We start from the raw sequence: 27,767 nt of genomic DNA, 5'->3' as shown, positions 1-27,767 counted from the left end.
CAGCAGCGGAGAAGCACCTGTGGAGACGTGGCTGGAAACTTATGAATGATGTGTGAATGTGCAAAATGGCGTCTAGACAAGAAGTGATGGCAAGCCTTGTTTACCCCAACAATATTTTCAATGATTATGATAAATGGCTGCATGGGCGAGCCTGCAGCCAAAGGGGGAATGGTAATGGTAATGGTACTCAAATGAATGAAGTTTATAAGGGGATTACAATATTTGCTGAAAATTTCGCATTTTGATGCATATTGAAATACATGAAAACGAGAAAAGGCCTTGAGTAAATCTGAGCCCGTTTGAGACTTTTTTTTGGAAGACCACCATTCATGGGAATGGAAGGGGGTAAACAATAGCTTGCATCAATAGAATTGTGAATTATTGCAAAGAAATGTCTTCTCTGTTGTCTGATATCTGTGTGCAGGCGAAAGCTGCTACAGGGGAAACCGGCTGAGACTCCCTTGCACAAAATCAAGCCAGGAGATCACGTGGTAAAACAGGACCTGAGTACGAAGAGCTGGAAGGCGGAAAGGTGGCTAGGGCCTTTTGTCAGGCTTCTGACGACACTGCCGTCAAAGAAGCGGAGAGAGATCGGCGTGGGTGCATGCAAGCCATTGCAGAAAGATCCCACCAGTGATCGGGGAGGAGGAGCCGAGAGGAGAGAGAAGCAGGAGGAAAACGTCTGTGCGGGCGGATATATAAACATCATTTGCCGTTATCATCTCAGGAGCAGAGACACTGGCACAACGTGGTGCTGAGCCAACCAGTTTTCAAGTTAAAGAAGAATTCAAGAATCAAGAAATCAAGAATTCGACCACAGGGAACTGCACAGCGGTGATAGGCAGTATCACAACAGGTTTTACCTGTACGTTTAGCAAACCAAGTGACACTTCGCATGCTGTAATTTGGGTTTGTGGTGACAGAAACCATTTCATGCCACAGAAAGACTCGACAGGTTGCTGTTACCCAGCTTTAATGAATGTGATGAGTGACTATTATTACTACTTCTATTTTTATTATATACACATTTAAAATTTTTCTTTTTTGCAAGTTATCAAAGAATGATAAAAGGGGGAAATTGTTGGGGAAAAATTTAATCACAGAAGATTTAATCTTCCAGACCTGTTTTCTCTATTGTGTTTTAAATGAGTCAGATCAAAGAGGCCCACTGTGGAAGCCATACATTGTCCCTTTTATCTATTATGGCTCTTGGAATTGGAATTCCTGACTAGCATCTGTACGTTTGAATAGATATGCTGATTAAGAGTAGGTGATACTCTGTCTGTTGTTACAGATGAAGGACCATTGTGTTTCTTGCTTTTAATTGCTCAAGGCGAAACCTTCAGTGGGTTTCGCCAGATGTATGGGAAATTACTGAGGGGGTTATTTAGACATTGGGGGTATAAGAAGCTTGTGGCTTCTTTGTGTCTCCAGTTCACACTCAAGGTAGCCTCGAGCGGCTGCGTTTGACCGTGGCTCTTCCTTGCAAGGAAAATAAATCTTTATAAAGACAATTGGATTATGGTTTGTCTCTTATTAGTGATGTCGACGAATTAATTTTTGCCATTACAGTGGTTTCTATTGTTTCATGGTTGCCTTGTGTATTAATTTCCATGTGTTTATGTGCAATGTTTCTACTTAGGGAAAAGGAAAAGGGACTGTGACTTTCTTGATGCACTGAGGGACATGGAGGATGCTAACCGGGCCGTCCTGCAGCATGGACAAGAACAGCGTGACCAATATATTCAGCTGTTACTTGAGAGCCAGACCGAGGAGAGATGAGGAGGCAAGAGTTGGCATTCCACCAGTCAGAAGCGGAAGAAAGCAGACGGCAGCAGAGGGACTTTCAGACCGGGTTTCTGTCTGTTCTTGGACAGTTTGTCCAGTTGTTCAAGAAGTAGCCACAACAACCAGCCGCTTGAATGAAGCATTTGCACTACCGCATTTGTACTTTATATATTGTACGTGTTGGCACAGCTCTTGGACAGGTTACTGAAAAATACACTTTTTTTAATATTGTTGTTTTCACATTTTATATCTTCATTTTATTGTTCTAGTAATTTATTTGTCTTTGCACACTTTTATTTTAATTTTGTAAGAACTAATCTGTCTAAAATAAAGTCAAATGTGTAAAATGTCACTGTGTCTTTAATTTCCACATTCTAACTATATAACCACATTCTAATTGTATTCATATAGTGTAGGAAGCAAATAAAAGAGCTGCTGCTCTCAAGTCTTTCTGAATATGCACATAAACATATCTAGAAAACCCAAATATTATATTTTTAAATGTATAACTATGTGAATGTAGTATAATAACTTATAACCACAACTTAAGTGAATCCATAAGTGTGGTCCTGCTTCATTTCAAATTTGAGGAAGAAGTCTCTAAAATTATACATTTAATGAAGCATATTGTAATACTAGTCATGTGATTTTTTTTTTGGATTTTTTTTGTGAATGCTAAGAGATGTTATTGTGATAAAATATAAAATACTTGCAGTCTAGTACCTAATCTTTCAACCGCTTAATTCAGTCAATTGTTTTCATTCAATTAACTTTTCACACATCTGTCATGACTGAAACCTCATTATCCTTTTATAGAAAATCTTTTGTTTTGGAATTGAGCTATTACAACACATTCAGATTCTGGATTGCCCATCATCCCACTTTGCATTATAATGGTCAAACCAGGTGAAAGTGCACGTTTAAATAAGCAGTGTTGGTAATGTGTATACATAACCAGCAAAAGCAGCGCTGCTTGCATCTCCTCCACTTGTTATTGTTGCAGACAGTATCACGCAAAAGTGATTACTGTCCGTCGGTGACTGGGAGGAGCAGTCGCGCGCATTCCCACGTCACCGGACTAATTTGCCTAATCTTCTCGGTACTTTAGGCCGTGGTGGAAACGCAGATTGTAGCAGGTCTGGGGGAGAAAAAAGTTCCTGGTACAAATAGTTCCGGGTAATTTCGGTAGAAACGCGGCTAAATAAACAAGCATCGCCTGAGCAAAATATTCCGTTACAGTTTAGTAGTAATGATTTTATGAATTTCTTCACTGAGAAAATAGAAAGCATCAGAAACAAAATTGTAAATGTACAATCTTTAATGATGTCTTATGATTCAACAACAACTACCGCCCCTCAAGAACTACTACACCGCTTTACAACTATAGGACAGGAAGAGCTAAATAAACTTATCATTGCATCTAAACCAACAACATGTTTATTAGATCCAATACCCACTAAACTACTGAAAGAGTTGTTACCTGTAGTGGAAGAGCCTCTTCTCAATATTATTAACTCGTCTTTATCTTTAGGTCATGTTCCAAGAATATTCAAGTTGGCAGTCATAAAACCTCTCATTAAGAAGCCACAATTAGATCATAATAACTTAGCAAATTACAGACCAATTTCAAATCTTCCATTTATGTCTAAAATACTAGAAAAAGTTGTGTCCGCTCAATTGTGCTCTTTCTTGCAAGAAAATGATATCTATGAAAAATTTCAATCAGGATTCAGGCCGCATCACAGCACAGAAACTGCGCTCGTTAAAATCACAAATGATTTACTTCTAGCTTCTGACCAAGGCTGTATCTCAATACTAGTTCTACTTGATCTTAGTGCTGCGTTCGATACTATAGATCTTAAAATACTCATAGATCGACTTCAAAATTATACTGGTGTTCAGGGACAGGCATTAAACTGGTTTAGATCGTACTTATCAGACCGCTACCATTTTGTCTGTCTAAATGGGAAAAAATCCAGGATGATGTCAGTAGACTATGGGGTGCCGCAAGGATCCGTATTAGGCCCTCTGCTATTCTCAATATATATGCTACCGCTTGGTAATATTATAAGAAAACATGTAATTAATTTCCACTGTTATGCTGATGACACTCAATTATATATTTCATCACGACCGGACGAAAACGCTAAATTATCTAAACTGACAGCGTGTGTTGAAGATATTAAATACTGGATGACGTGTAATTTTCTGCTATTAAATTCAGATAAAACGGAGGTATTACTTATTGGTCAAAAAAACTGCCCACAATACAACTTTACCTTGGAAGGATGTCCTGTCACTTTATCCACTACAGTAAAAGACCTGGGTGTTATACTAGACCGCAACCTGACATTCGAAAATCATATTTCATATGTTACAAGAACGGCATTTTTCCACCTTAGAAACATTGCTAAGTTACGCAACATGCTATCTATTCCTGATGCAGAAAAGTTAGTTCATGCATTCATGACCTCGAGATTAGATTACTGTAATGCTTTATTAGCTGGTTGTCCTGCATCGTCAATAAACAAACTACAGTTAGTCCAAAACGCAGCTGCTAGAGTTCTTACTAGGTCAAGAAAATATGATCATATAACACCAATTTTATCATCTCTACACTGGTTACCTATTAAGTTCCGTATCAATTACAAAGTATTGCTACTGACCTATAAAGCCGAAAATGGTTTAGCTCCAGTGTATTTAACGGATCTTCTATTGCCGTACAATCCATCGCGCTCTTTAAGATCACTAAACTCTAGGCTTCTGGTCATTCCTAGGATATCTAAGTCCACTAAAGGAGGGAGGGCATTTTCACATTTAGCTCCTAAACTCTGGAATAGTCTTCCTAATATTGTTCGAGGTTCAGACTCGCTGTCCCAGTTTAAAACTAGATTAAAGACGCATCTCTTTAGCCAAGCATTCACATTATAATTACCCTTTATATTACAGTTAAATCGGAACAAAAGCATAAATATAATATTCTGAACAGCAGCTACGCTAATTATTTCCCATCTGCTTTTCTGTTATCATCTCGGGACACTAGTCCACGCCTGTGAAGAGACGACTCAACGCCAGCGTTGTTATGGCCTAAATTAATACACGATTGATTAACTTTTTGGAACATTATTCTTTAACATTGTCTTTCTAACTTTTTTACTGTTCATCTATGAAATGTACTTTCTGTAAAGCTGCTTTGAAACAATGTGTATTGTGAAAAGCGCTATACAAATAAATTTGAATTGAATTGAATTGAATTGAACTCTGATCTCCTTTGTCAGTCTGTTTCTGGCCTGGTTATACAAGACTTTATCCCAACTTATGTAAGCATCCTCTTTGGCATGATGGAGCTGTTTGAGTTTCCGAGTAAACCATGGTTTAACATTATTGAATGATAAGAATGTCCTGGTAGGAATGCATGTATCCTCACAGAAACTGATGTATGATGTTACAGTATCTGTGAGCTCATCCAGATCAGTGGTAGCAGCTTCAAAAACAGTCCAATCAGTGCAATCGAAGCAGGCTTGTAAGTCCAGCTCTGCTTCATTAGTCCATCTTTTTACAGTCTTTATTACAGGTTTAGCTGATTTCAGTGTCTGCCTGTAGGTCGGTATAAGATGAACCACACAGTGATCAGAGAGCCCCAAAGCTGCCTGTGGGACGGAGTGATATGCATTCTTTATTGTTGTGTAACAGTGGTCCAGTATTTTACTGTCTCTGGTGGGACATGTAATGTGCTGTCTGTATTTTGGCAGTTCACGGGAGAGATTTGATCTGTTAAAATCCCCAAGAATGATTAAAAGAGAGTCTGGATACCTTTGTTCAGTCTCAGCTATTTGTTCAGCCAGCTGTTGTAGCGCCGAGCTCACACACGCGTCTGGAGGAATGTAAACATTCACGAGAATGAACAAGGAAAACTCCTGCGGCGAGTAGAAAGGTTTACAGTTTATGAAGTGCGCCTTCATAAACTGTAAACCTTTCTACTCGCCGCAGGAGTTTTCCTTGTTCATTCTTGTGAATGTTTAGGAGAGCACATCTTCTTCAGCTTATTTACATCTGAACACCAACTTTCGTTAATGTAGAAACACAATCCATCACCTCTCGTTTTCCCTTTTAGTTCCGCGATGCGATCAGCTCGGAACAGCTGGAAGCCCGGCAGATATAGTGCGTTGTCCGGGATGGCTTCACTGAGCCAGGTTTCAGTGAAGCACAGTGCAGCAGAGTTTGAAAAATCCTTGTTAATGTGGGTGAGGAGAAGAAGTTTGTCCGGTTTGTTAGGAAGGGATCGGAGATTTGCAAGATGAATACTAGGGAGTGCAGAGCGGAGGCCGCATGCGTGGAGTTTAACCAGCGCACCGGCTTGCTTTCCCTGTTTACGTCTGGCCGCGCGTAGTAAACACACAGCTGCGGCTCCGACAAGAAAATCAAACAAAACGTCTGAATAGTCAGAAACTGTAGAAATGTTGTCTGGTGTGTGATTCCTAATGTCTAGTAGTTTGTCTTTGGTGAAACTGATCGGAAAAGAATGACTAAACACAGAACAAACTAACAAAAACAACACAATAGCTGAAGAGCTCCGTACCGAGGCTGCCATCCGCGGCGCCATCTTGTATCTGTGATGTCCATGTACTGAACTCTTGTTATTCAACTATGCCAATGTTAATTCAGTTTTTCATTCTAGGGCACCTTTAATATAGCCCTAATTTCACACAGATATATATTTTCTGGTGCGATTTGAAATAGCAGAGCCTCAGATCTGCATGACTTTTCAGGTGTATTTGTAAGCGTGATGTGATTTTTGAAATGGCTGCTTCTTTAAACCTTGTCACACTGATAAACACTGCAGTTTCTTTCCAGAATAAGTTTGCAAATGCTGTTTCTGGTCTCTTTGATATGGGAAACTCTTCTCACACTGAAGACATGGGAACTTCTCTCTTGTGTGAGTTATAATTTCCTATCTGTAAAACTCTTTCCACACTTATGGAAACTAAAACAGTTTGAAGACTAACATTTTATTATTTTCAGTATTAATATTCATAATCATTTGTATTATTATTCAGCCAGAGTGTGCCTGAACACAGGAGTGTGAGGATTACATTGAGAGAGAGAGACAGAGAGGAGAACATTTTGAACACATAATTACGCATGTGACAGAAGATCCCTGTAAGGAAGACTTGTGTAGCGTGTTGTGACTTGTGTCATTAGCATTAGAAGAAAAACAAGTTCTCAACAAGACATCCATTTTGAACATGAACAAGTTTCTCTATGTTTTCCACTGATGCATATGTTCAAGATAGGGCTGGGCGATATGGACAAAAAGTGAACTCGATAAAATTATTCGATATCGATAATTATTACGATAAATATAAATATTTATTTTATTTCAAATTTAAAGGCAGATTTTTCCTGCCAAGTGAAAGTTGTAGAAACCAGACTGTTAATTGTGGTTTTAAACTACTCCTTATTGGGCCCCACTTTATATTAGGTGGCCTTAACTACTATGTACTTACATAAAAAAAATAAGTACAATGTACTTACTGTGTTCAAATTGTATTGCAAAACACCTTTGCTGTTATTGAGGTGGGATACGGGTATAGTTAGGAACAGGTGTGGTGGTATGGGTAAGTTTAAGGGTAGAGTTAGGGATAGGTGTGGTGGTATGGGTAAGTTTACGGGTAGAGTTAGGGACAGGTGTGGTGGTACGGGTAAGTTTAAGGGTAGGGTTAGGTGTAAGGGAAGTGCCAACTGAGTAATTACAAATGTAACTACAGAAATTAATTACAGATGTAATTACATGCAGGTATTTTTTCAAATGTAATTACAATGTAAAAACATGTATGTACACAATAAGTGCAATGTATAAAATTATTAATTAAAATGTTAGTACATAGTAGTTAAGGCCACCTAATATAAAGTGGGTCCCTTTATTGTTAGAGCATGACAAAAACTTATTTCATCCATCCATCCATCCATCCATCCATCCATCCATCTTCTTCCGCTTTATCCGGGGCTGGGTCGCGGGGGCAGCAGTCTAAGCAGAGATGCCCAGACTTCCCTCTCCCTAGAAACTTCCTCTAGCTCTTCCGGGGGGACACCGAGGCGTTCCCAGGCCAGCCGGGAGACATAGTCCCTCCAGCGTGTCCTTGGTCTTCCCCGGGGCCTCCTCCCGGTAGGACATGCCTGAAACACCTTCCCGGGAAGGCGTACAGGAAGCATCCGGAACAGATGCCCAAGCCACCTCAGCTGTCCCCTCTCGTTGTGGAGGAGCAGCGGCTCTACTCCGAGTTCCTCCCGAGTGACTGAGCTTCTCACCCTATCTCTAAGGGAGCGCCCAGCCACCCTGCGGAGAAAGCTAATTTCGGCCGCCTGTATCCGGGATCTTGTACTTTCGGTCATGACCCAAAGCTCATGACCATAGGTGAGAGTAGGAATGTAGATTGACCGGTAAATCGAGAGATTCGCCTTACGGCTTAGCTCTTTCTTCACCACGACACACCGGTACATCGACCGCATTACTGCAGAAGCTGCACCGATCCGTCTGTCAATCTCCCGTTCCATCCTCCCCTCACTCGTGAACAAGACCCCTAGATACTTGAACTCCTCCACTTGAGGCAGGAACTCTCCACCAACCTGAAGTGGGCAAGCCACCCTTTTCCAACTGAGGACCATGGCCTCGGATTTGGAGGTGCTGATCCCCATCCCAACCGTCCCAGTGCATGCTGAAGGTCCTGGTTAGAAGGGGCCAACACGACAACGTCATCCGCAAAGAGCAGAGACGAAACCGTGTGGTCCCCAAACCTGACACCCTCCGGCCCCTGGCTGCGCCTAGAAATTCTGTCCATAAAAATTATGAACAGAACCGGCGACAAAGGGCAGCCCTGCCGGAGTCCAACATGCACCGGGAACAAGTCTGACTTACTGCCGGCAATGCGGACCAAACTCCTGCTTCGGTCATACAGGGACCGGACAGCCCTCAGCAAAGGACCCCGGACCCCATACTCCCCGAGCACCCTCCACAGGACGCCGCGAGGGACATAGTCGAATGCTTTCTCCAAATCCACAAAACAAATGTGGACTGGTTGAGCAAACTCCCATGAACCCCTCCAGCACCCTGTAGAGCGTATAGAGCTGGTCCAGTGTTCCACGACCGGGGCGAAAACCACACTGTTCCTCCTGAATCCGAGGTTCCACTATCGGCCGAATTCTCCTCTCCAGTACCCTGGCATAGACTTTCCCGGGGAGGCTGAGAAGTGTGATCCCCCTATAGTTGGAACACACTCTCCGGACAGCGCCACAACATCCAAAGACTAGAGGTACTCAGGGCGGATCTCATCCACCCCCGGTGCCTTGCCACCGAGGAGTTTCTTGACCACCTCGGTAACTTCAGCTTGGGTGATGGGTGATGGGCGAGATCTCATTCACCCCCGGTGCCTTGCCACCGAGGAGTTTCTTGACCACCTCGGTAACTTCAGCTTGGGTGATGGGTGATGGTCGAGATCTCATCCACCCCCGGTGCCTTGCCACCGAGGAGTTTCTTGACCACCTCGGTAACTTCAGCTTGGGTGATGGGTGATGGGCGAGTCTACTCGTAGAACGACGGAGTCCCCAGTCGGAGCACTTTCCAGCACCCCTCCCAGGGACACCAAGAAGGCCGGGTACTCTGCACTGCCGTTTGGCCCGTAGGCAAACACAGCAGTGAGAGACCTATCCCTGAGACAAAGGCGCAGGGAAACAACCCTCTCGTTCACCGGGGTAAACTCCAACACATGACGGCAGAGCTGGGGGGCTATAAGCAAACCCACACCAGCCCGCCACCTCTCACCATGGGCAACTCCATAATTCCATATTGCATCTTATTTATTGTTTGCTGCATAATTGTTTGTTTTTAGTTATGGACCTAATATTTACTACTGTTGACATTTTATTGAAAAAAAAGCTTTTTAATAATCATTTTATTTATTTTTTTTACTGTGGCTTTTTAGGGCTGTTAAAATGTCTGAAAAGCTAAATTCGAAATTCTTTTATAAATATTAGCAAAATTCGAATTATATTTGAATTCTAAAGGAAATTTTTAAATGTTAGATGGAAAATGTACTGTATTGTCTCCTATGGCCACAAGAGGGTGCAAGCAAGCGCAACAAGCAAATGTAAACCAAATCAAGCATCGCATATTTTATTGAAATGAAATGACATTCACTTTTTACAGTGCATTAACTTTTTTTAAACAATTGTTATTAAATAATATTTAATTTCATTCATGAGCATGTAAGGAAAATTAGGTAACAAAAGTGCATAAAACTGCAAGAGCATCAAGTGACCTGAGAAGACACGCTTCAACAGACAACGTAATGTGGACACAAAAGAGCAAACGGACATTCAGAAACAATCCATTTCCAATCACTAAACATCTACATATTGTTGGTGAAAACACCAAACAGTCAACTTGACCTGCAGCGAGTGCTGAGCGTATGTGGATACCAGTGGTGGGCTGTCAGGGCCTTCTCTGCTGGCTAAATCAGAATCACAGACTTATTTTTCCATGAATATGTGTTAAATTATTCCCAATAGTCTATTTTATTAACTTCATCGCTTTACTCTTGGTTGCGCTGCTTTATGTTAGAGCTTTTATCCAATCATATTTCAGTCATCATGTGTTGCCAGGTCAAATAAATCTGCCTTGAGGCCTTCAGAATCAATATCGCGGGCACAGCTGGGGGGCTATAAGCAAACCCACACCAGCCCGCCGCCTCTCACCATGGGCAACTCCAGAGTGGTGAAGAGTCCATCCTCTCTCGAGGAGTGTGGTTCCAGAGCCCAAGCCGTGCGTGGAGGTGATTCCGACTATCTCTAGTCGGAACCTCTCAACCTCACGCACAATCTCAGGCTCTCTCCCCGCCAGCGAGGTGACATTCCATGTCCCAAGAGCCAGTTTCCGTGTCCAGGGATCGGGTCGTCTAGGCCCGATTCACTGGCACCGGCCTCTTACGGTCCCTCCCGTGAGTGGTGGGCCCACGGGGGTGGTGGTGAGTGGTGTCCCCACGTCGCTCTTTTGGACCCCGTGGGGGAAGGCCCGGCCACCAGGCGCTCGTATACGAGCCCCAACCCCAGGCCTGGCTCCAGGGTGGGGCCCCGGCTGCGCCGTACCGGTCGACGTCACGGTCCTTGTTTTTATTTTCTGCATAAGGGTTTTTTGAAACAAACAAAAACTTCACGTTTTTTAATTCCTTACCCTTTTCCAGTCATTTTCCTAGAAAAAATTATGTCTTGGTTTCTGCATGTTCTAATAGGTGATATTGTTTCTAGTCATGAAACAGTGTTCTAGCGTGAAACCTCCTGTCGCAGATCCAATGTGCAGTGTGAACACAGCAGAGACTAAATGCTACCACAGTGTGAAAAGAGCAGTGATCCGACCAGTTTGAAAATCGTGTAGTCTGACCTCCACATTAAGGTTCTCTTTAAATCTGAAACTCTTTCCCAAAAAATTCAAAATTGATCACGTCAACGGCTTTTTTCCAGTGTGAATATTCATGTGTTCCCTAAGGCTTACTTTCCGTGTGAAGCCATTCCCACACAGAGTGCAGGTGTACGGCTTCTCTCCAGTGTGAACTTTCACGTGACTGTCAAGGTTTCCTTTACGTCTGAAACTCTTTCCACACAGAGTGCAGGTGTAAGACTTCTCTCCAGTGTGAACTCTCATGTGTCTTTTAAGGCTTTCACCAAGAGCAAAACTCTTTCCACACTGTTGGCAGGTGTAAGGTTTCTCTCCAGTGTGAACTCTCATGTGGACTTTAAGGTTTCCTTTTTCATTGAAACTCTTTCCACACTGTTGGCAAGTGTAGGGTTTCTCTCCAGTGTGAACTCTCATGTGACTGTCAAGGTTTCCTTTATGTCTGAAACTCTTTCCACACAGAGTGCAGGTGTAAGGCTTCTCTCGAGTGTGAATCCTCATGTGGACTTCAAGGTTTTCTTTACGTCTGAAACTCTTTCCACACTGTTGGCAGGTGTAAGACTTCTCTCCAGTGTGAACTCTCATGTGTCTTTTAAGGCTTATACCTGGAGCAAAACTCTTTCCACACTGTTGGCAGGTGTAAGACTTCTCTCCAGTGTGAACTCTCATGTGTCTTTTAAGGCTTATACCTGGAGCAAAACTCTTTCCACACTGTTGGCAGGTGTAAGGCTTCTCTCCAGTGTGAACTCTCATGTGACTGTCAAGGTTTCCTTTACGTCTGAAACTCTTTCCACACAGAGTGCAGGTGTAAGGCTTCTCTCCAGTATGAATTCTCATGTGGACTTCAAGGTTTTCTTTACGTCTGAAACTCGTTCCACACTGTTGGCAGGTGTAAGGCTTCTCTCCAGTGTGAATTCTCATGTGGACTTCAAGGTTTCCTGTTTGAGTGAAACTCGTTCCACACTGTTGGCAGGTGTAAGGCTTCTCTCCAGTGTGAATTCTCATGTGACTGTCAAGGTTTCCTTTACGTCTGAAACTCTTTCCACACAGAGTGCAGGTGTAAGGCTTCTCTCCAGTGTGAATTCTCATGTGGACTTCAAGGTTTTCTTTACGTCTGAAACTCGTTCCACACTGTTGGCAGGTGTAAGGCTTCTCTTCAGTGTGAGTTCTCATGTGGACGTTAAGGTTTCCTTTATTTCTGAAACCCTTTCCACACTGTTGGCAGGGGAAATTACTTTTAGTTCCTGTCTTTTTAGCCTGTGTTGATCTTTCTCCAGTCATGAAATGATGTTTATCATAATGGTCTTTCTCTTCTTCCCTTTCATTGAGTTCATGACTTGTCTCTTTCAATGCCATGAGATCTAAGGCAGAAACAGACATAAAACAATTTAGACATTTAAAGCATCAATAGCAGGGTATAGGGTAGTATGATATATAACCCATCCTAGTTGGCGCATTTACGTTCCCTAGCGCGCACAACAACAACACCTGTCTGAGAGCAGCATGTCAGCCTCCGATTACGATTTAGTACCTAAAAAGGGAGCTACTTGGTTACAAGAGGTCAGCCCCAGAGGTTAAATTGGGCCGGAGCGCAGCTCCGCCTCCTCAGGTCCATAACACACCCTGCTGGAGCTCAGCTTGGTCTTCTTCAGCACAAAATATTGTTATTAGACTTTAATTATTGTTCGTCTCCTGGCAAATACAGGCTACATGGAATTATCAGACGTCATAATGCATTAATCACTGCGTTCTCTGGTTCAGCACCGTGTCCACAGCCATTAAGGTAAAACCGTCACAATTCTAACAGTGAGTTACCATGGAAATCCATGAACGGCTAGAGCAGCGGTCGGGAACCTATGGCTCGCCAGGTCTCTCACACTTTACCAACAAATCTAACATTTACTAACATGATCGATAAAAAGATTAGACACACATCAACAGAGATCCGTTTTCTGTAGAAAAAAGCAGCCAATTACAATTCCCTTGTTGTACAGCCTACCGAAGTTAATGACAAGTTTATGATAATAATATTCAAGTTGTGTGTTCAGTGTTGTTCGCGAGTGTCACGATAAAATAAATAATAAAAGCATGATAATTCATGAAAGAGAACTAAATTACTGACAGGATGCGGTGCACAAGCTTCGAGCGCAACACGGACAAATATACTAGCCTTCGTCTTCGGTTGCGCACCTAAATGGCCAAATAAACACAGAAATATATCAAAATGCCAAGTCGAGTATTCACATAAACATAGTAGATGTAAGCACTGTGTGCGTTCACACACACAAAGATGATTTATTCTCATCAATGGTCAACCTCACAATGAAAGCCCTGCACAATTAATTCCATATTGCATCTTATTTATTGTTTGCAGCATAATTGTTTGTTTTTAGTTATGGACCTAATATTTACTACTGTTGACATTTTATTGAAAAAAAAAAAAAGCTTTTTAATAATCATTTTATATATTTTTTTACTGTGGCTCTTTAGGGCTGTTAAAATGTCTGAAAAGCTAAATTCGAAATTCTTTCATAAATATTAGCAAAATTCGAATTATATTCGAATTCTAAAGGCAATTTTTAAATGTTAGATGGAAAATGTACTGTATTGTCTCCTATGGCCACAAGAGGGTGCAAGCGAGCGCAACAAGCAAATGTAAACCAAATCAAGCATCGCATATTTTATTGAAATTAAATGACATTCACTTTTTACAGTGCATTAACTTTTTTTAAACAATTGTTATTAAATAAAATATAATTTTCATTAATGAGCATGTAAGGAAAATTAGGTAACAAAAGTGCATAAAACTGCAAGTGTATCAGTGACCTGAGAAGACACGCTTCAACAGACAACGTAATGTGGACACAAAAGAGCAAACGGACATTCAGAAACAATCCATTTCCAATCACTAAACATCTACATATTGTTGGTGAAAAACACCAAACAGTCAACTTGACCTGCAGCGAGTGCTGAGCGTATGTGGATACCAGTGGTGGGCTGTCAGGGCCTTCTCTGCTGGCTAAATCAGAATCACAGACTTATTTTTCCATGAATATGTGTTAAATTATTCCCAATAGTCTATTTTATAAAACTTCATCGCTTTACTCTTGGTTGCACTGCTTTATGTTAGAGCTTTTATCCAATCATAATTCAGTCATCATGTGTTGCCAGGTCAAATAAATCTGCCTTGAGGCCTTCAGAATCAATATCGCGGGCACCGCTAGCTTAAATGAATGGCAATGAAACTGTGCACTTTAACCAATCAGATAATCACTCCGATTTAATCAGCCAATCAGATTTCGAGTTGGCGACAGCGGGGCCATCTAGCTGGCGTACAATAACGTCTGCATTTTCACATCCTTTGATTGGATGAACAGAGAGCGTACTAGTAGCCTAGTCAAAATAACCAGCAAACCGCATCTGTAGTTTTAATAGCGTTTTTTCAAACCCAAATGGCTGACAGAGGAGAAGAAATTAATGCATTAATTGACATACTTACAAAAAAAGCCATTCTCAAAATTCCCGCATACTGCCTTCTCCAGCTTAACGCACAGTCACGGAACGCTACTCGATCTGTCCCGGGTAAAAACGAACGGACTGTAATGTATACCAGCTGATTTTGAAGTCCAGCGAATCTTGATTTATTTGTGAGGATGGGTAATAGCAGTAAATTCACTGCACACATTGGCATGTTTTGTGTAAAAATCATAGCCTATTTTGGTGAGTAAGTTAAGCTATAATACATTTTATTTTATTTTTTTATATCCTACAGTCAACCCTGGGCTGGCTAATCCGTGCCCCGTTTTTATCTGTGATGAATGTGATTTATTTTTTCTTGTAAATTTATGATCGATTTTTTTTCATTATTATTATATTATTTACAACATTTTCATACTATTAAAATATAGTTTTGTGGGGTTTAAATGTAAAACAACTTTGTATTATCTTTGAACCTCACCTGAAATAAATTTGTCATACTGTTGGTAAGTTTTTTCGAGAACCATTTAGGCTGTTGCGTTTTCTTTCGTGTAAAATATGCACAAAAAAACCGCACAATTTGCTTTCCGTGGTCGGAGAACACAAAAGGTAACGTTAGCCTACTACAAAAACCCGGAGCGGATCGATGCTTCTGTTAGATATGACTTATGTGGCGCAGCTGTGGTGCAGTGAAAGGAGACTTGTTGAATTGTTACAATTGGGTTTCCTACGTTAATAACTCTAAAATTATTTAAAGGTCCTGTTCTTCCTGATCCCATTTTTCAAACTTTAGTTAGTGTCTAATGTTGCTGTTAGAGCATAATTTATACCTGTAAAATTATAAAGCTCAAAGTTCAATGCCAAGCCAATTTATACTTCTGCGTCAAGTGTACGCCGTAGCTACGCCGTAGGCTGTGATGCGCGCGTACCCTACAACGTACCCTGATGCGCACCTCTCCAAAAATGTAACAACACGTCAATTCTACACGAACCACAAGTGCTGTGATTGGTCTGCCAGAACCCTCCCTCAGATCAATAAATAAATAAAAAAATCTGCGATAGGAGTGTGTCCAGAAATGGGATGATAGTTTAATCCTTACATCTGCTATATAACACAATATTTTGTAGTGCAGAGATTCTTTATGTTAGTGAATAAAAACATAGAACCGCTGTGTATAGTTTATTTTCTCATTAAAACCAAAGATGTTAATCAGTGATTGTATATCAAGAACAGGGACACATCACAATGGGTGCATTTCGTTTTGTGATTTCAACGGAACAAATAGTCTCCGCAACAGCAATCGATTGAAGCGCTAGTCTGTGCACAAGCTACCGAAACTGAAAACAGCGCCACAAGCACTCATGATTTCACAAACGCATTCCTGCGCCAGATCACCTCTTATGTTACTCTACTAATCAACTAACGTTAGAGATGCTTAATTTGTATTACATACAACAACTCAAGACTCAAGAAAAGCCGCTATCTGCCGCCATCACTGCTGCTGATACTTCGGGTGCGTCTCAATCAGCTCCCTGGTTCAGTAGTCAGGGCACTGATCAGGGAGTCAGCCCATTGACTTATGTCCTGATCAGTGCCCTGACTACTGAACCAGGAAGCTGATTGAGACGCATGCAATGACAATGTAAACAAGCCGCTTCTTCTTCAGCTTTTACATTGATACTGTGGGTCACCATCAACATGCCCGTGGACACTGCCTCCTAGCGGTCTGCATGTGTAATTGCACATTGTTGCGGACAAAAACGCAGAAGTATAAATCAAAACCAACGCGTAACTAACGGCATAGAGAATACGGCGTAGGTCCGACGCAGAAGTATAAATCAGCCTTAACCCCATCGTTGCTGAGAAATATAATGAAGTGATCCAGTAACTTAGCTTTTTTATTGCTAAAAGTCGTGGGGCGGCGTTGATAATAAGTTTCTGTGCTCCTGAATGTGCAACGCGATCTCCGCTCTGTATGCGAGTGACGCGTGTATGAGTGTGCGCTTCAAAAGCCCTGTTAACATGCACACTTTTATGTCATTCCGATTAAAATCATTCTGATTGAACGATTCTGTGGGCAGTTTACATGAGTCGTTATCTAAACTGATCTGGTGTTGCTGTAAGAAACACCTCAGAAAACTAAATTCTTCTGTCAGGCGCAGTAGTAAAGTGAAGTAGAAAGTGCCTTGGACAAACGCTTTCAGATGAGATCCAACATTATCTTCATAACTTGTTATGAAATAAAAAGTTTAACACTTCAGTCAACATTATAGCCTACTGGAAGTGCAGTGTGCACTCTTCAGTGGTGGAGGCGTGTACTGTATATCATATCACAGAAAGTCGTACACTCAAAGTAATTGGATCAGGTCGTTTACATGGTGGAATTACAGCTGCAATAACCAATAAAACTTTGTTCCATATATTTTTTTCTATATCGTCATAAATATTGTTATCGCAAATATTCTTGAAATGCTGTGATATCATTTTGAGGTGATATCGCACAAGCGAACCGTGCCACCTCTACATGCGGGCCAGGGCATGTTATGGAGTGATCACACTAATCAAATAAACCAGACATGAACCAGTCAAAAGGCACACTTCAGATCGTATTTTTGTTTTATTTTTTAAATTTAAAAATCAATTTTTAAAATTTTAATCAAAAATCTATATTACCCAGGAGAAGTGATTAACTCCTGCCTTTTCCTGACATTTTCTATCATTAATGACACAATGCTTTCCCGCCATTTTCGTTTGATCAGTTCATGGAAAGGTTTATCCCACCCCTCTCAAGCCGATTACGGTTTCATTCGGTTTGGGCATTTTTATTCCGATTGAGGTGTTTATCTTTCCCGCAATCCTCAAACATTATGCAGCAAAGCTGTTTTACGTTACTGAATGAAATGTTGAGCCTATGAAGAGGTATAAGAAATATGTAAGGTATAAGAAGTATAAAATGCAAGTTTTCACCAACATTCACCATGGATTTAATAACAAAACGATAACTGTAACCATGGTATTTTGGTGGAAATAGTCAAATGTTTTTACATTATTCATTTCAGGGTTCCTAGATTTAAATTCAAGCAATTTTTAAATGCTTCACACTTTTCCAGCACTTTAAACCTCTAAATATTATTCATTTTAAATGTTTTAATGTTTAGACCAAAATATTATTTGTTAACCACACCAGTGGTTACCTCTCAGGTGGGTCGTTCAGGGTGTCGTGGAGGGGTGAGGTGTCTAAGTTGCAACATCTAGATACTGGGGTGCCTCAGGGCTCAGTGCTTGGACCACTTCTCTTCTCCATCTACATGTCATTACTAGAACCTCTCATTCAGAAACATGTTTTTTCCTATCACTGCTATGCTGATGACACTCAACTCTAATTCTCATTCCAATCAGATGATCCAACGGTAACTGCATGCATCTCAGCCTGCCTGACAGACATTTCTTGCTGAATCAACTCAACCTTGCAAAGACCTTGTGGTCTCGACCAACCCGAAACTAGGTTCATCAAGCATAATGAACAGCCATGAACCTTGGAGTTGTGATTGATGATCAGTTGAACTTCACAGACCACATTGCTAGAACTGCCAGGTCCATCAGATTTCCCTTTACAACTTTCAGTTGTACTTACAACAATCTTACAACAATCAGGCCCTTCCTATCAGAGCATTCTACACAACTCCTTGTACAAGCTTCTCTTCTATCCAGACTGGACTATTGTAATGCTCTCTTGGCAGGCCTTTCAGCATCACTGTCAGACTTCAGCAACTGATCCAGTATGCTGCAGAAAGAGTGGTCTTTAACAAGCCGAAGAGCGAGCATGTCACCCCTCTCATAATTGTGCCGATTGCCAATAGCCGTTAGCATCAAATACAAGGCACTGATGTTTGCCCACAGAACAATCGCTGGCTCTGCACCCTTATACCTTAACTCATTACTTCAGACCTACATGTCCTTCAGAAGCTTGCAGTGAGCAATGCCTTATGGTGCCATTCCAAAGAGGCATAAAATCATTTTCACCAACCTTTACCTTGACCGTTCCCTGCTGGTGGAATGACCTTCTCATTCCCAGGGCCGCTGTCCTGCAGAGTTTAATCAGTGTCTCACAAGGCCCTAGTAAGACACCAATTAGCTGGTTCAGGTGTGTTTATCTGGGGTTGGAGCTAAACTCAGCAGGACAGTTTGGAGACCCCTGTATTACTGGGTCTTTCCTGGTTCAAAAATGGGTCTTCAGACAGACATGGGTCATCCACACACAGAGTGATCTGTGAGCCCAGTACTGACAGTAAAGTTTGAGATTTGTGCTTATCTTATTTTGATATCTCATATTATGCATGATCTCTTACCTTGGTATGTGTTTCAATTGTTCGTCATTGTTTACACATGGTTGATCATTCTATCTTTTCTTCCAGACTGTGGAAGATATAGATATTTTTCTAAAACAAACCCATCGTTTCACTTCAGAATGCATTTATTAACCCCCGGAGCCGTATGGATTATTTTTTATAAATGGATGGATGCAAATGGTTTGTTGTGAATTTCCTTTTCCTCGTTTGAAGAAGAGACCAGGAGACGTTGGAATATCTTTAAAGCAGACGTTACGCGTTATTTGAGAACCATGCTGTTCTTTGGCTGAGGTTCCAACAAGTCTAATTTAACAGTACCAAACACTGTAACTTATCTACATTTCAGGGGGAGGAATTATACAGCAGGGGAGGAGACACTCTGAACAATACAATGCAAATGTTGTATAGGAAATAGGGACCCACCCCAAACGTTCCTGCCATCAGTCCTGATTCAATCAGCATAACAGTGTCATTCAAATGCATAGATGCTAATCCAATCACTCAGGGGCTCCAAGAGCCATTAAAGCATTTTACTTATGATGAAGAGAAAACAGGAACTGGCCTGGAAGATTTGCATAGCAGACTAATTAATCTGATATCATCATTTTTACCTTAAATGCTAAATACAATGTACTTTCTTAAATTTGTAATCCCACGGCTTCAAATTTTGGGCTGTCATTTAATGCCACTATAATGCTTGGATTAGCCAGGACATTTTTTTTAAAGGGGTGATGAATTGAGAAATCAACTTTCCCCTGAGCTTTTGATTTATAAAAGGTCATGGTAATATAAGAATATCAAGTTTCAGAGCTGAAAACTTCCTTGTTAGTCAAAGAAAAGCTTTTATTGACAGCTGGCACAGCAAACAAGAGATCTGCAAATGTTCTTCCCTGTGACGTCAGAGCAGGGGCGGACTGGCCATCGGGAGCACCGGGTGTTTTCCAGGTGGGCCGCTGGACAAAGTGGGCCAGCCCATTGCTACATAAATATACAGGTGCTGGTCATATAATTAGAATATCATCAAAAAGTTGATTTATTTCACTAATTCCATTCAAAAAGTGAAACTTGTATATTATATTCATTCATTACACACAGACTGATATATTTCAAACATTTTTTTTTTAATTTTGATGATTATAACAGACAACTAAGGAAAATCCCAAATTCAGTATCTCAGAATATTAGAATATTGTGAAAAGGTTCAATATTGAAGACACCTGGTGCCACACTCTAATCAGCTAATTAACTCAAAGCACCTGCAAAGGCCTTTAATGGTCTCTCAGTCTAGTTCTGTAGGCTACACAATCATGGGGAAGACTGCTGACTTGACAGTTGTCCAAAAGACGACAATTGACACCTTGCACAAGGAGGGCAAGACACAAAAGGTAATTGCAAAAGATTCTGGCTGTTCACAGAGCTCTGTGTCCAAGCACATTAAAAGAAAGGCGAAGGGAAGGAAAAGATGTGGTAGAAAAAAGTTTACAAGCAATAGGGATAACCGCACCCTGGAGAGGATTGTAAAACAAAACCCATTCAAAAATGTGGGGGAGATTCACAAAGAGTGGACTGCAGCTGGAGTCAGTGCTTCAAGAACCACTACGCACAGACGTATGCAAGACATGGGTTTCAGCGGTCACATTCCTTGTGTCAAGCCACTCTTGAACAACAGACGGCATCAGAAGCGTTTCGCCTGGGCTAAAGACAAAAAGAAAAAAAAGTGGTCCAAAGTTATGTTCTCTGATGAAAGTAAATTTTGCATTTTCTTTGTGTGGCAGGGTGAAGAATCACACAACACAGTGTTAGGTGAATTTGTGGATTTATTGTGAGCCGGTGAACAAACAGTGAGGTGGTGAAGTCTTTGGTGCGCGGTGCTTCCTTCTTCCCGTTGGTGCAGTGGTGACTCGCGGTGACGTCAGAGGGACGGGGTGGCTGGAGTGTCACAGGCTGCTGTCTGAGAGAGAGAGAAAGGTTAGTGCGCTGCTTCATGGAGTGTTCGTGCTCAGACTGGTGTTCCCGTGTGTGGTGTCTTATGTGGTGTGGTGATCGCCTGCAGCTGTGCCAATCCGGTCCGTGCTGAGTGCTGGCAGGTGATCGCGGTTAGTTGCCAGGGCGACGCTGACGAGATCTCGGGAGACTTGTCACATTTGAAAATCAGGGTCCCAGAGTCTGGAGGAAGAGAGGAGAGGCACACAATCCACGTTGCTTGAGGTCCAGTGTAAAGTTTCCACAGTCAGTGATGGTTTGGGGTGCCATGTCATCTGCTGGTGTAGGTCCACTGTGTTTTCTGAGGTCCAAGGTCAACGCAGCCGTATACCAGGAAGTTTTAGAGCACTTCATGGAGTGCACCAACTTTATGGAGAAGCAGATTTAATTTTCCAACAGGACTTGGCACCTGCACACAGTGCCAAAGCAACCAGAACCTGGTTTAAGGACCATGGTATCCCTGTTCTTAATTGGCCAGCAAACTCGCCCGACCTTAACCCCATAAAAAATCTCTGGGGTATTGTGAAGAGGAAGATGCGATATGCCAGACCCAACAATGCAGAAGAGCTGAAGGCCACTATCAGAGCAACCTGGGCTCTCATAACACCTGAGCAGTGCCACAGACTGATCTCCTCATGCCACGCCACATTGCTGCAGTAATTCAGGCAAAAGTAGTCCCAACTAAGTATTGAGTGCTGTACATGCTCATACTTTTCATGTTCATACTTTTCATTTGGCCAATATTTCTAAAAATCCTTTCTTTGTATTGGTCTTAAGTGCTATTCTAATTTTCTGAGATACTGAATTTGGGATTTTCCTTAGTTGTCTGTTATAATAATCAAAATTAAAATAAATACACATTTAAAAATATCAGTCTGTGAGTAATGAATGAATATAATATACAAGTTTCACTTTTTGAATGGAATTAGTGAAATAAATAAACTTTTTTATGATATTCTAATTATATGACCAGCACCTGTATATGAAGAATGAATAACAGTAAATTTACATAGCCTAATCTATATCCTTCCGTCAGCCCAGGCGATGAATGGCCTGCACAGCCCACTTGAGGGGAAAAACTCTAATCTAGCCTGATCAGTCTCAATGGTGTAAAAGCGCTCGTCAATGTCAAAATGTTTGAGATATCCTATCAAATCGAAGGAGGCGGGATTTATTGTCCACAGAAACCGAGCAGCTTGAACGCGAGCCGAGGTAAGATAAACAGCTGATCTTGGAGTCAATACAGCAATATTTTCTGACTGTTAACGATTAAAAAAACGTTAAACAATAGACATTCATTTCCAGGGATGCAAACTACTGCTGACCTTTTCAAATTTTTGTAAGATTGTCATGCCATTTACGTTATTCGACACAATGCACAAAGAAACATTAACGTAGCAGTTTTCAGCATATCAGAGTGAATGTTTGTATATCTGTTTCCAGGCTTTCTTCAGTAATATCACATTCACAGTCATTTGAAAATTATACTATAGAACGAAATTCTGAGCCAAAATAACGAAGTGGTGCTCAAGTAGGCTATAAGGCGCTTTTCTTGCCATTAATGATTAATAACACTCCTATGTCTCCGATGCGGTGGCCGGGACATAAACCTACCAACATCCGTGGCATAATTTTTGGAATGACTTTTCGAATATTGCTGAACTTCTGCACAATGTTTCAGACGAATGGGAAATTCTGAACAAAGACTTCATTTTGGTGAGTGATTCGGTATGTCTCTAACAGGACTGTTGCAGCTCGGAAAGTTTTCCCATGTGAGATGTTATGCGCACACACTAAATTTGGCTTCTCAGCGAGCGCTAAAGTTGTTTTTCTTCTGCATTAGCCTATGTTTTAAAGTTTTTTTGTGGCTCTAACCAAAGTAAACTTTTGTAAACATTTTTTGTAAAAATGTTCTAAAGAAAATAAACAGTTCTCAATTTACAACTAAGTGTGACAATTTTTCATTCTTAATGATTGTTCTTTGCAATTGTACGGCTTACTATGGTTCATTCAGAGCTTGTTAATCTTGAATATAACTTTGTTAATAAAATAAAAGTATTGAAATAAATCTTTATAATCATTTTTAATATGGCAATAATGTCAAACAGATATTCTAACTAAAAACAAAACCCATATTAGCTCCAATTTTGGTTAAAATGTAAAGTTAATATATTTGCACAGCAGGATAATTAGTTACCAAAAATGTATGTTAAGAATCGTTTTGGGAAACGGATCGTTACTCCCAGAATCGGATCGAATCATTAAGTGCCTTAAGATTTTCCAGATTGAATTGTCACAGGTTGCAAAAGTGCATTTATTCAGCAAACAGTTAAGATCTGTGTTGCATTTGTTCAAATTCATCACTGAAGGTTTGATCATGGCAGATTTAGTCACACAAATAGCACAAGTGGCTCGTGAAGAAACAAAGACTGGCTGACTCGCTGGAGTCACATGACCTCGCTGAAGACGGCCGCTTAGCTTGATAGCTCCACGCCAGTTTTTTATAATGTCTTCCTTTTATCTCGATTCATTTTTGAAGTATACTGTCCCAACAGCAACAAACAATGTCCGAGACTAAAGATACGTGCAGATTTCCCACTTTTCACATCCTCTCGGCCTACCAGAATTGTAAAGAAAAAGCACATCGAGACGGAGGAGACTTCATCAGACCAGCCTGAAGTTATGTTGACTGAAATCTGCTCGCTGGGAGCCAGTCTAGGCAGAATTGACGGCAGATTAACCCGTGGCGCCTAGAGGGTTAAGTGATGAGGGCCTAGAGGGTTAAGTGCGACTGACAGTCGTTTGGACAATATTCCTGCTCTCTCACGATAACAAAATTGCGTCTTTGGAAAAATAATCGTCTTTACTTAGAGCCAAAGTAGACAACCTGGAGAATCACAACAGATATGCAAAAACCTAAGAATCGTCGGCCTCCCTGAAGCCGAATGCTCTGAGACGTCGCACAGTTTCTTATGAAGATGCTACAGAAATGGCTGGACCTTACACCTGACTCGCATTTTGAGATCGAGAGTGCTCATAGGTCTCTCCGCCCCATCCCGGGGGCGATAAGCCGATTTGTGATTGTTCCCTTCAAATTTTTGACAGAAGCAGGACAGAAATATGTACAGGTTTCCAGCCTGAGGTACAGGCGAAATCAAATCGCCTGCAGTTTGACAGAAAATCCCTCTATAAACCAATGAATCTAACGGCACAAAAAAATCTTATTTACATTGAGTATAAGCTTTGCTTGTTATGAGAGGATCTGTGAGCGTGTAGACTTGAAAATATCAAATGATACCTTTCTCTGTGTGTTCCTCAGTTTCTTCATGTTTCAAACTGAATACTTCCTCAATCTTCACGTCTTCAATCTCCTCTTTAATAAACTCCATCTTTATAATAATAGTGTCACGTGGATCTCAGTCGCTTCTCCAGGAGTTTTTCTGTGTGTTTGTCCTGTTTAAGATGAGAATAATTAACAGAAAGAAAAATAAATCCACATTAAATCTCTGAGTGTCTCTATCAGCTCTAGTTCAGTCTCAGTAACACTCAAGACTAGCACTACACACTAATAATGAACACTAGAGAGTGTGATAAAGCTCAGTTTCTCTCATCATCTCTACTCTCCAGAGACTGAACTCATGTTTATATGATGAACTGAGTCTCTATCAGCTCTAGTTCAGTCTCAGTCACACTCAACACTAGCACTACACACTAATAATGAACACTAGAGAGTGTGATAAAGCTCAGTTTCTCCATCATCTTTACTCTCCAGAGACTGAACTCATGTTTATATGATGAACTGAGTCTCTATCAGCTCTAGTTCAGTCTCAGTCACACTCAACACTAGCACTACACACTAATAATGAACACTAGAGAGTGTGATAAAGCTCAGTTTCTCCATCATCTTTACTCTCCAGAGACTGAACTCATGTTTATATGATGAACTGAGTCTCTATCAGCTCTAGTTCAGTCTCAGTAACACTCAACACTAGCACTACACACTAATAATGAACACTAGAGAGTGTGATAAAGCTCAGTTTCTCCATCATCTTTACTCTCCAGAGACTGAACTCATGTTTATATGATGAACTGAGTCTCTATCAGCTCTAGTTCAGTCTCAGTAACACTCAACACTAGCACTACACACTAATAATGAACACTAGAGAGTGTGATAAAGCTCAGTTTCTCTCATCATCTCTACTCTCCAGAGACTGAACTCATGTTTATATGATGAACTGAGTCTCTATCAGCTCTAGTTCAGTCTCAGTAACACTCAACACTAGCACTACACACTAATAATGAACACTAGAGAGTGTGATAAAGCTCAGTTTCTCCATCATCTTTACTCTCCAGAGACTGAACTCATGTTTATATGATGAACTGAGTCTCTATCAGCTCTAGTTCAGTCTCAGTAACACTCAACACTAGCACTACACACTAATAATGAACACTAGAGAGTGTGATAAAGCTCAGTTTCTCTCATCATCTCTACTCTCCAGAGACTGAACTCATGTTTATATGATGAACTGAGTCTCTATCAGCTCTAGTTCAGTCTCAGTAACACTCAACACTAGCACTACACACTAATAATGAACACTAGAGAGTGTGATAAAGCTCAGTTTCTCCATCATCTCTACTCTCCAGAGACTGAACTCATGTTTATATGATGAACTGAGTCTCTATCAGCTCTAGTTCAGTCTCAGTCACACTCAACACTAGCACTACACACTAATAATGAACACTAGAGAGTGTGATAAAGCTCAGTTTCTCTCATCATCTCTACTCTCCAGAGACTGAACTCATGTTTATATGATGAACTGAGTCTCTATCAGCTCTAGTTCAGTCTCAGTAACACTCAACACTAGCACTACACACTAATAATGAACACTAGAGAGTGTGATAAAGCTCAGTTTCTCCATCATCTCTACTCTCCAGAGACTGAACTCATGTTTATATGATGAACTGAGTCTCTATCAGCTCTAGTTCAGTCTCAGTAACACTCAACACTAGCACTACACACTAATAATGAACACTAGAGAGTGTGATAAAGCTCAGTTTCTCTCATCATCTCTACTCTCCAGAGACTGAACTCATGTTTATATGATGAACTGAGTCTCTATCAGCTCTAGTTCAGTCTCAGTAACACTCAACACTAGCACTACACACTAATAATGAACACTAGAGAGTGTGATAAAGCCCAGTTTCTCTCATCATCTCTACTCTCCAGAGACTGAACTCATGTTTATATGATGAACTGAGTCTCTATCAGCTCTAGTTCAGTCTCAGTCACACTCAACACTAGCACTACACACTAATAATGAACACTAGAGAGTGTGATAAAGCTCAGTTTCTCCATCATCTCTACTCTCCAGAGACTGAACTCATGTTTATATGATGAACTGAGTCTCTATCAGCTCTAGTTCAGTCTCAGTAACACTCAACACTAGCACTACACACTAATAATGAACACTAGAGAGTGTGATAAAGCTCAGTTTCTCCATCATCTCTACTCTCCAGAGACTGAACTCATGTTTATATGATGAACTGAGTCTCTATCAGCTCTAGTTCAGTCTCAGTAACACTCAACACTAGCACTACACACTAATAATGAACACTAGAGAGTGTGATAAAGCTCAGTTTCTCTCATCATCTCTACTCTCCAGAGACTGAACTCATGTTTATATGATGAACTGAGTCTCTATCAGCTCTAGTTCAGTCTCAGTAACACTCAACACTAGCACTACACACTAATAATGAACACTAGAGAGTGTGATAAAGCTCAGTTTCTCCATCTCTACTCTCCAGAGACTGAACTCATGTTTATATGATGAACTGATAGAGAGAGGAATGAGAAGCTGCTTCTGTTACTCGTGAGTTTATTCTGTTACTTTACTCACACAACGTTTATAAGTGTTAGATAAATGGTTTCTATAGTTTTAAACGCTTAAAACACAAACCTTTGTCCAGCAGAATCACAACACATGCAGGAGCGTGGCGCGGCCTTATGACGTCACACCACCACACCAAATTAAAAGTCCCGTTCACACACACTCTCTCTCTCTCTCTCTCTCTCTCTCTCTCTCTCTCTCTCTCTCTCTCTCTCTCTCTCTCTCTCTCTCTCTCTCTCTCTCTCTCTCTCTCTCTCTCACACACACACACACACACACACACACACACACACACACACACACACACACACACACACACACACACTCCAGTCTACAATCACAGAAGTGCACAAATACAAATAGTACAAGAAATGACAGAAATTCAAAGTTGAATGTATTTGTGACATACATATTTAAAATACATGTTGTTCAATGATGTGTTGAAAATATTAGGAAACTAGTAAAGACTGAGAGACTTTGTCTAAAAGTTCAAACGGCATTGTTTAGGGGAATAAATTATTTATATAATATGTAAATACATATAAATACCGACAGTTAAAAGTATCAGCGCGCTACATAAATATATCAAATATTATACAGTACAAACACAGACTCACTTTTTAACTTTACATGAATCATAATAATTTCATCAATTACTGTCAAACATTTCTCTTCAAATATTATATATAACTTATTGTGTGAAATTATTTTATACAACTTATATCAAATTATTATTAATATTATTATGTTTCAAATGTAATAATTTATTTTATAACAAAATAGCACTACAACAATGTTTTATTGTAATCTTTCAGCAATAATGTCAATTATTTATA

The 27,767-nt window shown here is 40.8% G+C and overlaps 1 protein-coding gene across 1 annotated transcript; it reads right to left on the bottom strand.

The window, feature by feature from the left end:
- Window positions 1-9,753: 9,753 nt before the first annotated feature.
- On the bottom strand, window positions 9,754-27,068 carry LOC307122476 (uncharacterized protein). Its single transcript, XM_079846456.1, has 3 exons — window positions 27,001-27,068; window positions 24,342-24,496; window positions 9,754-12,594 (listed from the first exon to the last, which is right to left on the bottom strand). The coding sequence occupies exons 2-3, from the start codon at window positions 24,430-24,432 to the stop codon at window positions 11,279-11,281; spliced, it is 1,407 nt and encodes a 468-aa protein (XP_079702582.1). The 5' UTR covers window positions 24,433-24,496; window positions 27,001-27,068; the 3' UTR covers window positions 9,754-11,278.
- Between the last annotated feature and the right edge of the window lie 699 nt (window positions 27,069-27,767).

The sequence above is a fragment of the Gobio gobio genome, assembly GCF_949357685.1.
Source record: "Gobio gobio genome assembly, contig: scaffold_221, whole genome shotgun sequence".
Taxonomy (NCBI): domain Eukaryota; kingdom Metazoa; phylum Chordata; class Actinopteri; order Cypriniformes; family Gobionidae; genus Gobio; species Gobio gobio.
The sequence above is the reverse complement of the archived record's forward strand: the minus strand, read 5'-3'. Positions and strand labels throughout refer to the sequence as shown.